Source organism: Thalassophryne amazonica, chromosome 3 (genome assembly GCF_902500255.1).
Source record: "Thalassophryne amazonica chromosome 3, fThaAma1.1, whole genome shotgun sequence".
Taxonomy (NCBI): Eukaryota; Metazoa; Chordata; class Actinopteri; order Batrachoidiformes; family Batrachoididae; genus Thalassophryne; species Thalassophryne amazonica.
The window spans coordinates 46,946,820-46,961,198 of NC_047105.1; the positions used below are offsets into that span (position 1 = coordinate 46,946,820).

Sequence of the window (14,379 nt, forward strand, 5' to 3'; positions counted from 1 at the left end):
AGAGGAAACAGTTGTTTGACAATAAATGGCTTCACCCAACCACTAACCATGAGTGGAAAAAAAAGTTTTTGTGTTGTAATTCTCTTGAAAATGGCCAAAAAAGAAAAAATTCAGCAAGGGTATGTAAACTTTTGAGCACAACTGTATAAACTATAATAATAATACTGATGATGATGACGATGATAATAATAATTGTGTATATATGATAACAATAACCTAAACTATTTAAAAATGCATTAAGACAGCAAATTAACATTTAAAAATTACATAATTAACAGGAAATAAAAGGGCTGAGTTCCTCTACTAAAAATTGAGGTCTAAGATTCTCAAAACATTCTGGACTCACACGCCATTCCAACTCATTATCGAAGCTTTGCTTAATTTATCACCAGCCTGAAACCTGAAAAATGTCAGCAAGCTATGTTATAAACGCTACCCAATAGCCCATGGATCCCCACAAGCAACACACTAGTTTTTTTTTAACTGTGGAGCACAGGTTGGTTAACTTTAATTTCATAGTCTGGTTTTCTCTGATCAACAGAAAACCAGAAAGGAGATTTCCATGATAAAATCCAATGTTTCTGGGTTGGCACTGAAGTAGTTCTCCTCGTATCTTACTGATAGAAACATTTCTGTTATTCATCAGATTATGTCAAATTGAAGAGGCTTTGCCATGTGGTGTTCAACAGGGTTTTTTTTCAGGCTCACTTTTTTTTTAACCATGTTAGTGTTGAGAATTAGATTTTCCCTTTCGCAGTGATCCTTAAGAAGCAAATTATCTTTGCTGACTAAGAAAGATGGACGTGGTAACAAATGAAATTTTTTTTAGCCTATATAAATCAGCTTTTTGATGGCCAGGAAGGACCATATTTCATCCCACTAAATTTATTGCTAGGGATGGGATCCATACCAATGTTCCATGTTAATGAGTTTGATGATGTTAAAGTATGGCACTACCATGTGTAACAAATGAGGACTGGAGCTAATCCATCTAAAGAAAATACAAACAATCAAACAACATGAAAGCCTTTTTGCTTTGAGACCATAAATGCTAAGATATGCACTTAAAACATCTGAAACCCCAAACTCATGCCTATTTTTAAATGAACTCCTGTAGCTTTGTTGAAAACAAGCAAATACAAACAGGCAGCAAAACAAATGAGTAATTTTCTGAACACCTAAACTCCTAAAAAAATAATGTATTAATTAGAATAGATCTCAATGTCAGTGTTTCCTAACACACAGAGAAAAACAGAACATTGAAGATATGTTTGCATAACTGTCATTTTATGTCCGCCGTGTATAGACTGACGCAGTGTGGGTAGACAGCGACACCTTGTGGTCAGCTGTGGACTGACATATCGCTGCGGTGTGACTGACTGTCATATCGCAAGGACCGACAGGTGGCAGTGTCATAAACTGGATGAGGTTTTTCCGTTCCTGTGCCGGTCTTTTAGTCTTCTCCCAGGTGTTGTTGTCTTCCTTTTCCGGGTGCTGTATGTCCGAGTGGCAGGTATTTTATTTTCCACTGTGGTGTACTTTTCAAAAGAAAAATCCATATTCATCTGTGATAATGCTGCGTGTACGCGCAGAAATTGCGGCTGATATTGATAAAAGACTTACTTGGTCGTATGTCGGCTGCAGTATGATGTGGATGTGATTCATCTTAAAGGCTGAAACGTCTTTAAACAGCGTTGCTGGTTTATGTAATGCCAAAATGAAGGTGTCCTTTGGCCAGTTGGTTCTACTCCCACTTCGAATTACATAAGACTTTGAAATTAGTTTAAGTGTTTATGCCGTTTGTTTGTTTTTGTTTTTTTAACCAACGAAATGCGGGCACTTCCTTAGCTGTAGGCTAACCTGTAAACTCTTCGCAAACGCTGTTGAAATGGTTCTGGTTTAAAACAAACAAAACTTAATATTTTGCGTGTTTTCCTTCAGCAGACTAACCACAGCTGAAATGGCAAAGTCGAAGAACCACACCACCCACAACCAGTGTAAGTTAACTTCCAGTCAATGTAGATGTAACTAACCTGCTAGTTGGTTAAACTCCCAAGTTGTGAACTTAAAGCAGGTTGCGTTTAAATTAAACGGTATTATTTACGGAATCACTTAGCAGCCTGTTCTGATAATATAAAATATATTGACTACGTTTACATGCAGCCAATAACCCTTTCATAACCGGAATATTAGCAATAACCAGTTGCGCATTGCCATGTAAACACCCACAAAAACCCGAATATGCTCATATTCTGTTTTTAAAAACCTGAATAAGACCCCTGGGTTACTCCTTTTCTAACCTGAATATCAGGTCATATAAACGCGCATCGGGATATCCCCATAGAAAGGAACATTATTTTATGTTCTGCGCATGTCCTATCTGCAAGGAATCTTGGTCTTTTGAGTACGGCAACTACTTGTATGCGGCACACGCAACCCACCGGACACCACAGAAGCAGATGTAAACAGCACATTGTGTTCTGCGTCCTTATCAGGCGGGCCGGTCGCGGTACCAGTCGGCATCACCGCGATTGCTCTGCCCCGATGCGCTTTGCCGCAGCAGGCCACTCACACCGCCTCCCTCTCTGCTGTGCGGAGCTGCGCCAGCTCTGGCAACAGGTCCAGAGACTACGCTTGCTGTTTTGATGCAGAGGCGCTCCAGCAGTCCGCAAGGATAGATTTCTTGCGGAAAAATCCACAGCGCCGCAGGGTCTCAGTATGCTGAGCCGCAGAGCTCCGTGGCCATGACGGATTCTTTGCAGGTCCCGCATACGTACCCCCGGAGGCAGTGAGCGAAGGGAGAGCACGCGTATTGTGTTCTGCATGTGTCTGTTTACATCCCCTGGCAAAAATTATGGAATCACCGGCCTCGGAGGATGTTCATTCAGTTGTTTAATTTTGTAGAAAAAAAGCAGATCACAGACATGACACACAACTAAAGTAATTTCAATCAATCAATCAATTTTTTTATATAGCGCCAAATCACAACAAACAGTTGCCCCAAGGCGCTTTATATTGTAAGGCAAGGCCATACAATAATTATGTAAAACCCCAACGGTCAAAACGACCCCCTGTGAGCAAGCACTTGGCTACAGTGGGAAGGAAAAGCTCCCTTTTAACAGGAAGAAACCTCCAGCAGAACCAGGCTCAGGGAGGGGCAGTCTTCTGCTGGGACTGGTTGGGGCTGAGGGAGAGAACCAGGAAAAAGACATGCTGTGGAGGGGAGCAGAGATCGATCACTAATGATTAAATGCAGAGTGGTGCATACAGAGCAAAAAGAGAAAGAAACAGTGCATCATGGGAACCCCCCAGCAGTCTACGTCTATAGCAGCATAACTAAGGGATGGTTCAGGGTCACCTGATCCAGCCCTAACTATAAGCTTTAGCAAAAAGGAAAGTTTTAAGCCTAATCTTAAAAGTAGAGAGGGTGTCTGTCTCCCTGATCTGAATTGGGAGCTGGTTCCACAGGAGAGGAGCCTGAAAGCTGAAGGCTCTGCCTCCCATTCTACTCTTACAAACCCTAGGAACTACAAGTAAGCCTGCAGTCTGAGAGCGAAGCGCTCTATTGGGGTGATATGGTACTACGAGGTCCCTAAGATAAGATGGGACCTGATTATTCAAAACCTTATAAGTAAGAAGAAGAATTTTAAATTCTATTCTAGAATTAACAGGAAGCCAATGAAGAGAGGCCAATATGGGTGAGATATGCTCTCTCCTTCTAGTATTTCAAATGGCAACTTTCTGGCTTTAAGAAACACTATAAGAAATCAGGAAAAAAGATTGTGGCAGTCAGTAACGGTTACTTTTTTAGACCAAGCAGAGGGAAAAAATATGGAATCACTCAATTCTGGGGAAAAAGTATGGAATCATGAAAAACAAAAGAATGCTCCAACACATCACTAGTATTTTGTTGCACCACCTCTGGCTTTTATAATAGCTTGCAGTCTCTGAGGCATGGACTTAATGAGTGACAAAAAGTACTCTTCATCAATTTGGCTCCAACTTTCTCTGATTGCTGTTGCCAGATCAGCTTTGCAGATTGGAGCCTTGTCATGGACCATTTTCTTCAACTATCACCAAAGATTTTCAATTGGATTAAGATCTGGACTATTTGCAGGCCATGACATTGACTCTGTGTCTTTTTGCAAGGAATGTTTTCACAGTTTTCGCTCTATGGCAAGATGCATTATCATCATCAATGACTGTGGAAATTTACATGTTCTCTTCAGGCAGTCATCTTTATAAATCTCATTGGAACGGCACCAAACAAAAGTTCCAGCATCATCACCTTGCCCAATGCAGTCTCGAGATTCATCACTGAATATGACTTTCATCCAGTCATCCACAGTCCACGATTGCTTTTCCTTAGCCCATTGTAACCTTGTTTTTTTCTGTTTAGGTGTTAATGATGGCTTTCATTTAGCTTTTCTGTGGTAAATCCCATTTCCTTTAGACGGTTTCTTACAGTTCAGTCACAGACGTTGACTCCAGTTTCCTCCCATTCGTTCCTCATTTGTTTTGTTGTGCATTTTCGATTTTGAGACATATTGCTTTGTTTTCTGTCTTGACGCTTTGATGTCTTCCTTGGTCTACCAGTATGTTTGCCTTTAACAACCTTCCCATGTTGTTTGTATTTGGTCCAGAGTTTAGACACAGCTGACTGTGAAACCAACATCTTTTGCAACATTGCGTGATGATTTACCCTCTTTTAAGAGTTTGATAATCCTCTCCTTTGTTTCAATTGACATCTCTCATGTTGGAGCCATGATTCATGTCAGTCCACTTGGTGCAACAGCTCTCCAAGGTGTGATCACTCCTTTTTAGATGCAGAGTAACAAGCAGATCTGATTTGATGCAGGTGTTAGTTTTGGGGATGAAAATTTACAGGGTGAGTCCATAATTTATTCCTCAGAATTGAGTGAGTCCATATTTTTTTCCCACTGCTTGGTCTAAAAAAGTAACCGTTACAGACTGCCACAATTATTTTTCCTGATTTCTTAGTGTTTCTTAAAGCCAGAAATTTGCCATTTGAAATGACTTTAGTTTTGTGTCATGTCTGTGATCTGCTTTTTTTTTCTACAAAATTAAACAACTGAATGAACATCCTCCGAGGCCAGTGATTCCATAATTATTGCCAGGGGTTGTGTATATATAAGAGGTCTATTAGAAAAGTATCCAACCTTATTTAAAAAAAAAACAAAAAACATGGATTTGAGTCACGTGTGCTTGCGTGAGCCAACCTTGCACCTTCATGCGCATGCGTGATTTTTTTTCACGCCTGTCGGTTGCGTCATTCGCCTGTAAGCAGGCTTTGAGTGAGGAGTGGTCCAGCCCTCTCGGCGGATTTTCATTGTCAGGGAAATGGCTGAGAGACTGCCGCTTTGCTTGATCAAATTTTTTTTTAGAAACTGAGGCACATCCATGTGGACACCATTCGAGAAATTCAGGTGGTTTTTGGTGAAAATTTTATGGGCTTCAAAGACATTAAGGGATGTTACTGTCCCTTTAAGGACGGCCCACAGCAGCTGTGGGGCACGCCGCGCTCCAGCTGCCATCGACAGGCTGAGCGATCATTTCATTTCTAAACGGATCGCTCTGTGGATCCGTGACCATCGTGTGAAATTTCTCTGGTTATCACAAGAGCTGATCATCAACTATTTTCCTGCAGATTTCACTTTTAACAAGAGATTTTGTCATGGAAAGCCGAGCGGAGGCTTAGCGTGTCACGATGGATTTGTTGCTGGACCGACACAAAACCACCTCCGTTTTGGTCTCACAGGACGGCTTTGAGATGGCGTTCAGACAGCTGTCGGTGGTTTTTCAGTTGAGTGATTATCCAAGAAATTGTGGACAAGCCTGGGCATGCCAGAACATGTTCTGTGACGCTTCATCACGGCGTTGTTTTGCGTGTCCAGTATCGAGTATCGGCCCAATCCCGTCTTCATTTACTCGTACTTTTGTAATCATAAATTGTCTCCAATACTATAACCTGATACGCCTTTACAGCAGTGTGATGTCAACCAATGTGGTATTTTCACACACGCTCCCAAGTTTCTGGACAATAACCACTACTTTTTTCATACGTTTTGAACACTGCTGCTTTAACAATGATGTGGCTAATTCATGGATTTTTACAGGCTTTCGTGTAATTTACTCATAAGTCAAATACGTCCGTCAATTGGCTGAAAGCTGCTGTCCATCATGTAGAGTAAATTCACACACAGTAAGTAAAAAGTGTTACCTGTTCATTTCAGTGGAATTCATCATCATACGAGTTTAAGAAAAATAATCCACACAAAGCCTCCTGAGTTTGGAAAACAAAATGATTCCTCGTGTGGCTGGAAAAAAAAAAAGTTCCTCCGTGATTTTGGCACTTTGCACCAGTTCCTCTGTCAGAACTCCGATCAGGGTTTCAGCGGTGGAGATTGTCCATCAGGTTGGTGAGTTTCAGCCTTTGTTGGTGTTCCAACCGGTGACAGACCGGCTTGGTCCGCAACAGGTGTGTAATCCGTTTGCGGAATGTCCATGGAGCAGCATTCAGAACCTTTGCTCGCCTCCACAAGCCACAATTTGGGCAAGAAATTTTGATTAGATTGTGGCCTTTGACTGCACGGCTCGAGGTATATTATCATCATTATGGGTGGATTGTTTTTTTTGTTTTTTTTTTATTATGCAGGTGATCTTAAAAGTATCTGCAATATTTGTCTATCACCAACTCTGACACTTTCTTGTCATTTCACAGCCCGTAAAGCCCACAGGAATGGCATCAAGAAACCCAAATCTCAGCGTTATGAGTCACTGAAGGGGGTATGTGCAGTTGTGTTGACAACATCTCTGATGGAAAGAAGTGCATAGTAATAGTTTTGGTGACCATTTAAAAGTTGCTCTTAGTGGCTGCCATTTTGATTTATTTGATTATTTTATCTCTGTTTGCAAGCATTATTGTCAAACTTGGTGAAACATTGGATATCATAAGACAAATCATGTGCCACCATTAAAGTCATCTTTGAGTGTGCACTTATTTGTGAAAAGCTATGTGGAATGCTGTTGTAGTTAGCCTACACCACAGCACATTTTCTGCAAATGCTGGTTACTTTCTCATTAAGCTACTCATAACAGAGGGTGTGTTTGTGGCAGTTGGTGCTGCATGTAGCACTCGCCACTCAGCTTGCCACTGTCTGCTACAGACACTTCACACAACACGCCATAGTTACTGGTGCTCACCAGGGTGTGGTGAATGTTTGTCATTTTCAAAACACCCCAGTCAGCGTCACTCGTTATGCAGTCTTCCCTTACACAGAATGCAAGAATCATGCTATTCCATTTAGTAATCCTATTAGTTCAACCATTAATTTACACTTTTTATCAAAACTGGAGTAACTTTAATTTTTGATTCTGTAAAAACTGAAATTGACTTTTTGCTCTTTTTACCCCATAACGCCATAACATTCAGTCACAGATAGTCCAAACTATTCCTTTTTTTGGAATCTTTGTGATCAGACAAATAATGTGCTCTAGTTTTCAATATGATTGGAGTATCTTTTAATTTTGACCCCTGTGTAATTGCTCCGTTGACCCCTACCTGGCTGCCTATTGAAAATTCAAGTGGCCAATCAGTTTTTTCAAGAGTAATGCCTAAACAATATTTGTGCTGAATTTTGTGCTTCTATAGGTGCCTTGACACTTGCACAGATTTGATCTGCGCACTTAGAGTTAGGTATCGACAACCGGTTCTTTTCGAGTATGGTTAAGGAATGATACGATCCACCGACATCAATAGCCTTTTTGCTTAACGATTCCCTTATTGGTCAGAGCAGCCGTTGTTTTGGGGGGTGTTTGTTGGGAAAATTATCATTTCTCTACGTTGATTACAAACCCTGCAGCGGGTCTGTAATCAGTCATTTCTGTAGCGTGGCTCTGCTTTGAACTTTGAACCAATGAAGCAGTGTGCCGATCTGCTGCTTTGTTGGTTCTTTGCTTCGCTCCCTTTCAGAAGCGGCAACTCCACTTCTTAACCCCTATCAAAGCCATTAAAATATGTCAATCGTGAGTCATTTTTGTGCGGATTAAAGTGACTAACTGGAACTCCTGTCTTGTTGCGAGAAAGAAATAGGAATTGTCCTCCGTTCCGTTGCTCCAAACGCAGCACTGCTCCGTACTGCTTTTGACAAAACCTACAGATTTTGTTTATTTCTGTTTATGTCCAGAGATCAAGGATCCGCCATGTAGAGTTTATTTATGTCCAGAGTTTAAGGATCCAGTGACCAATTTCATATTTATTTACTTTAAGACTCAGTAAACTGTTGCTGACATAGAAAACCTGTAAAGCCTACTTTTAGTACACAGAAAATTCACAGGAGGTATCGGTAAGGAATTGGATCGATAAGTGGAATCGATAATGGTATCGATGTCGATTAAAATCTTATCAATACTAGGGATGTGAATCATACAACTCACGATTCAGTTTGATTCCGATTCTTGGGGTGACGATTCGAATCAGAATCGATTTTCGATTCAAAGAGCTCTGAGAAATAGTTATATTACTTAAAAAATGTTTCTGTTTAAGAAAATGCAGCTTTACAAGGTTAATCAAGTGATTCTAGATGTAAATTTACTTATCTGCTTTGCTTGTTCGGAGTTGGCTGGCAGTTTAGCGAAGCGCTGGTCAGTAGTCGGCAGAGACCGCTGCTCCCCTCTTTTAGCTCTGGGTGATAGTGTAGCATGTGGGCTTGCGGATTTGAAGTGTTTCCGAAGTACTTGACTTTCATTTTACAGATTCTGCACACTATATAAGTCATGGCAAGCTCCTTCTTACGCAGCAAATAATAAAATCCAAAATGCGCCCAAACATTTGCCTTCAGCAAAGACTGTGCTGGCTGAATTAGCTCTTCGTCCACCATGCTAAGCTACAGCCACTGAACTCTGCAGCGCACAAGTGTTTGGAGCACGCCGGACCCCCCCTCGTGGGGAAGCTGTAGTACGGAAGCCATTGCCTGACAAACAGTACACGCAGCGAGTAAGCAAGATTATGTTTAAAAAATGCTTTTGAAAAATCAATTCTTGGACATTTTGGATCGATTCAGAACCGTAATAAATAAGAATCGCGATTTGGACGTGAATCGATTTTTTTCCAACACCCCTAATCAATACCCATCCCTACTGCCATGCAGGAGAGTAAACTCATTGCGAACCATTGTAAAATGTGCGTGGCTTCTTGCAAGTGCGCAAAGAAAATTTTGAAATGTTCAGAATCTCTGTCATGCATGAATTATGTGACATTCACATGAACATTACGCAATAAAAAAACTGCGTGCGAGTGATTACATCAGAACACTGCATCACAGCGCAGCTCATCTGATTGATTATAATAAGATGTTAAATCTATCATAAACATAATTTTACAGATACTCATAAGAAGGAATGAACATGCAACTGTTTTACCAAGCTATTACAATTCAATATTACAAATAATTACCTTTTAGACTGTTCCAAATGCGTTCTCCACCTCATGAAGCGCAGGAAAGAGAGAGGGGGGAAACAAGCGGCAGCTAGAACGGTCCTCTGTGATTCTGGAAGCGATTAGAGGTGTTTTCAACAGCCAAACTCCGAAAATGATTAATCCCCTACGAAATAATTATTTTCTATACACAGCGCACAAAGCGCAACCTCCAGCTGGAAACAATGGGTGGCATAGTCACGACGAAGTGTGCGGAGCCAAAATGTGTGCAAGTGTCAAGGCACCTTAACAAGATTTGCAGGATTCCTCTGTAAATATTGTCTTATCTGCTGCACTAGTTATGACTCGAATGCACAACATAAAAATATTGTGGTGGGAAAAAAATAATAAGCGCACATCACCCCCCCCCACACCCCCCACCCGATGCTCATTCAAACCTTAAAATCTTGCTCTTGCCATTTTTACTTCAGGTGGACCCGAAGTTTTTGAGGAACATGCGCTTTGCCAAGAAGCACAACAAGAAGGGCTTGAAGGCGGCAAGGAAGGCAGCGGCTCAAGAGAAAAAATAAGACTGCTGTCTCATAGTTCCATGGACTGTGTTAATATCACAATAAAACTATGCTGTAACAAACCACCATTTGATTTTGTTTTCTTACCTGCTTAAATCCAATCTTATGGATGAATGACTTAATATCCCCCAGGTCAAAAAAAAAAAAATTTTTAATAAGGCGTTTTATTTTTTATTCCCTTATTCCCATGTGTAATGATCTGACACTGACTGCTGGTCTTCCACTCTTGTTGGTTGAATGTGGTCACTCAAATCTGCTATGAATTCCAGTCATTCAGTTGTTTGATTTTTTTTAAAGAATCAATTGTGTAATTTGACAAAGAAACACCTGACCTCCAGCAGAGATTTGTGCATCTGTGGAAGCTTTTTATTCACTTGTCCTGCAGTCATTCTGTGCTTTAAGGTGCAAATGGTAGGCAATAAAATCTGTCCTTTTTCATTTAATTTGTCAACCTCAAGCATTCAAATTACAGGAAAGATAAGGAGCTATCTCAAAACATTGCTTTAAAATTACTTTTTTGGGTGTGTGGCTAGTGTCTGGACATTTGTTTTCATGTTTTTTGGGGGGGTGGGGGGGAGTGCTATATGAATGCAGGCTGTGTTAAAATAAACATTTTCGCTGCCCACCTATAACCTACAGGTTAAGTGAATTATGCTTGTTTGGGAAAGTATGCAAATTATCTTTGGAGGTAAAACAACCCCAATTCCAATGAAGTTGGGATGTTGTGTAAAATGTAAATAAAAATGCAATGATTTGCAAATAATCTTCAACCTATATTCAATTTAATACACCACAAAGACAAGATATTTGATGTTCAAACTGATAAACTATTGTTTTCTGCAAGTATTTGCTCATTCTGAAATGGATGCCTGCAACACATTTCAAAATGTTGGGACAGTGGTATGTTTACCACTGTTACATCACCTAACAACACAATTTTTTTTCTCAATTTAGATTTTTTGATTGTTCAAGTGCCTTTGAAACTATCCAACCAGACATCCTTAAACAAAAGCTGGAGGGATTGGGGGTGAATTCAACCTTCACAAACTGGATCCACAGTTACCTGATGGGTTGGCCTCAATACATGAGGCTGGGCGGCACCATTTCGGACACTGTTGTGAGCTGTGTTGGAGCTCCACAAGGAACTGCTCGCGCCCTTGCTGTTTACCATCTCCGTGTCTGACTTTAAATACCACTCGGACACGTGTCACATCCAGACGTATTCTGATGACACAGCCATTGTGGTGTGTCTTAAGAACAACCAGGAGGGGGAGTTCAGAGACCTGATCACAGCCTTCTGTGACCCTTCGCAATGGAGCACCAAAAACTAGCTCTGAACATAAATAAGACTAAAGAAATTACCAACTTTGGCAAAGAAAGGAACTCTATCCAGCCAGTAAATACACATGGACAGGACATTGAGTGTGTGCACACATACAAATATCTAGGTGTTCACCTGGATAACAACTTTGACTGGAACATCAACATAGACAGCCTCTATAAAAAGGGTTAGACCAGGCTCTTTTTCCAGAGGAGGCTGAGGTCCTTTGATGTGTGTAACCCAATGTTGTCTGTTTTATTCTGTTGTTGCGGCTGTCCTTTTCTATGCTGCTGTCTGTTGGGACAATAACATCTCTGTCAAAAACTAATAGGTTGGACAAGCTGGTTTAGAGGCTGAGGTCAGTGGTTGGGGGGTCACTGAACACCGTGGGGGTAGTGCATGGGAAGAAAAGTGCAAGCAATCCTCAGGAACACCAGACACCCTCTGCATGACACTGCCCAGAGGAGCAATAGATCTAAGCATTTCCATGCGCTGCAGGACAGCGTTTTAGAAAATCCTTCATTCCTGCTGCTGTTCGATTTTATAATGAACATTGTTGATTTAAATGTATGGGGGGTTTAAGCCTTGGGGTTTTAGAGACTTTATATATATTTATTGTGCCTTGTCTGTTAATCCGTACTTGCTACTGAGTCACAACTGAATTTCTCCATGAGGGGATGAATAAAATGTCTGTCTATCTCAATAAGCGTTTGGGAACTGAGGACACTTATTGTGTCATGATTGGGTCTAAAAGGAGCATCCCCAAAAGGCTCAGCCATTCACAAACAAAGATGAGGTGAGTATCACCACTTTGTGAACTGCGTGAAAAAAATAGTCCCAACAGTTTAAGAACAATGTTTCTCAATGGTCAACTGCAAGGAATTTAGGGATTCCATCATCTACAGTCCATAATATAATCAGAAGATTCAAGGAATCTAGAGAACTTCCTACATGTAAGCGGCAAGGCTGAAAACCAACATTGAATGCCCGTGACCTTCGATCCCTCAGACGGCACTGCATTAAAAATCGACATTGTGCAAAGGATCTTACCGCGTGGGCTCAGGAACACTTCAGAAAATCATTGTCAGTTAACACAGTTTGTCGCTACATCTACAGTACAAGTGCAAGTTAAAACTACCATGCAAAGCGAAAGCCATACATCAACAACATCCAGAAACGCTGCCACCTTCTCTGGGCCTGAGCTCTTTAGAAATGGACAGACGCAAAGTGGAAAAGTGCTGTGGTCTGATGAGTCCACATTTCAAATTGTGTGTCCTCCAGACAAAAGAGGAAAAAGACCATCCAGATTGTTACCAGCGCAAAGTTCAAAAGCCAGCATCTGTGATGGTATGGGGGTGTGTTAGTGCCCATGGCATGGGCAACTTAAACATCTGTGATGGCACCATCAATGCTGAAAGGTACATCCAGGTTTTGGAGCAACACATGTTGCCATCCAAGCAATGTCCTTTTCAGGGATGTCCCTGCTTATTTCAGCAAGACAATGCCAAGCCACATTCTGCACGTGTTACAACAGTGTGACTTTGTAGTAAAAGAGTGTGGGTACTAAACTGGCCTGCCTGCAGTCCAGACCTGTCGCCCATTGAAAATGTGTGGCACATTATGAAGCACAAAATACGACAATGGAGACCCCAGACTGTTGAACAACTGAAGTCATACATCAGGCAAGAATGGGAAAAAATTCCACCTAAAAAGCTTCAACAATTAGTGTCCTTAGTTCCCAAACGCTTATTGAGTGTTGTTAGAAGGAAAGGTGATGTAACACAGTGGTAAACATACCACTGTCCCAACTTTTTTGAAACGTGTTGCAGGCATCCATTTCAAAATGAGCAAATACGAGGGCTGTCAATAAAGTAAGGGTCCTTTTTATTTTTTTCAAAAACTATATGGATTTCATTCATATGTTTTTACGTCAGACATGCTTGAACCCTCGTGCGCATGCGTGAGTTTTTCCACGCCTGTCGGTGACGTCATTCGCCTGTGAGCACTCCTTGTGGGAGGAGTCGTCCAGCCCCTCGTCGGAATTCCTTTGTCTGAGAAGTTGCTGAGAGACTGGCGCGTTGTTTGATCAAAATTTTTTCTAAACCTGTGAGACACATCGAAGTGGACACGGTTCGAAAAATTAAGCTGGTTTTCAGTGAAAATTTTAACGGCTGATGAGAGATTTTGAGGTGATACTGTCGCTTTAAGGACTTTTCACGGTGCAGCCTGTTCAAGCTGAAAACCTCCACATTTCAGGCTCTATTGATCCAGGACGTCGTGAGAGAACAGAGAAGTTTCAGAAGAAGTCGGTTTCAGCATTTTATCCGGATATTCCACTGTTAAAGGAGATTTTTTTAATGAAAGACGTGCGGACGGGTCCACGCGTCGGGACGCAGCCGACGCGGTGCAGCGGCACAGGAAAAACACCTCCGTGTTGATAACCATTTGTAAAATCCAGGCGGCTTTTGATGGCTTTCAGTGGAGTGAGTATATGAGAAATTGTTTAACAGGCAGGACATGTTCCAACTTGTCCTTAAGGCTTCCAACAGAGGTGTTTTTCCTGTGGCGGAGCGTCGCGGCGGCTGCGTCCCGACGCGCGGACCCGTCCGCACGTCTTTCATTAAAAAAATCTCCTTTAACAGTAGAATATCCGGACAAAAATGCTGAAACCGACTTCTTCTGAAACTTCTCTGTTCTGTCACGACGTTCTGGATCAATAGAGCCTGAAATGTGGAGGTTTTCAGCTTGAACAGGCTGACGACGGCGGCTGAGAGCGCTGCGCGACGTCTCGCACCGTGGGAAGTCCTTAAAGCGACAGAATCACCTCAATCTCTCATCAGCCGTTAAAATTTTCACTGAAAACCAGCTTAATTTTTCGAACCGTGTCCACTTCGATGTGTCTCACAGGTTTAGAAAAAATTTTGATCAAACAACGCGCCAGTCTGTCAGCAACTTCTCAGACAAAGGAATTCTGACAAGGGGCTGGACGACTCCTCCCACAAGGAGTGCTCACAGGCGAATGACGTCACCGA

At 41.6% G+C, this 14,379-nt stretch overlaps 1 protein-coding gene across 2 annotated transcripts; it reads left to right on the forward strand.

Moving 5' to 3' along the window:
* The first annotated feature begins 1,417 nt into the window (after positions 1 to 1,417).
* Positions 1,418 to 10,088, forward strand: rpl29 (ribosomal protein L29). Of its 2 annotated transcripts, none has more exons than XM_034166178.1 (4): positions 1,418 to 1,513; positions 1,942 to 1,997; positions 6,743 to 6,807; positions 9,928 to 10,088. In XM_034166178.1, exons 2-4 carry the CDS (start codon positions 1,961 to 1,963, stop codon positions 10,024 to 10,026), a joined length of 201 nt encoding a protein of 66 aa, XP_034022069.1. In that variant the 5' UTR covers positions 1,418 to 1,513; positions 1,942 to 1,960; the 3' UTR covers positions 10,027 to 10,088. The 2 variants fall into 2 exon arrangements, with proteins under 2 accessions (XP_034022069.1, XP_034022070.1); XM_034166179.1 differs by lacking the exon at positions 1,418 to 1,513 and adding an exon at positions 1,583 to 1,679.
* The last annotated feature ends 4,291 nt before the right edge of the window (positions 10,089 to 14,379 follow it).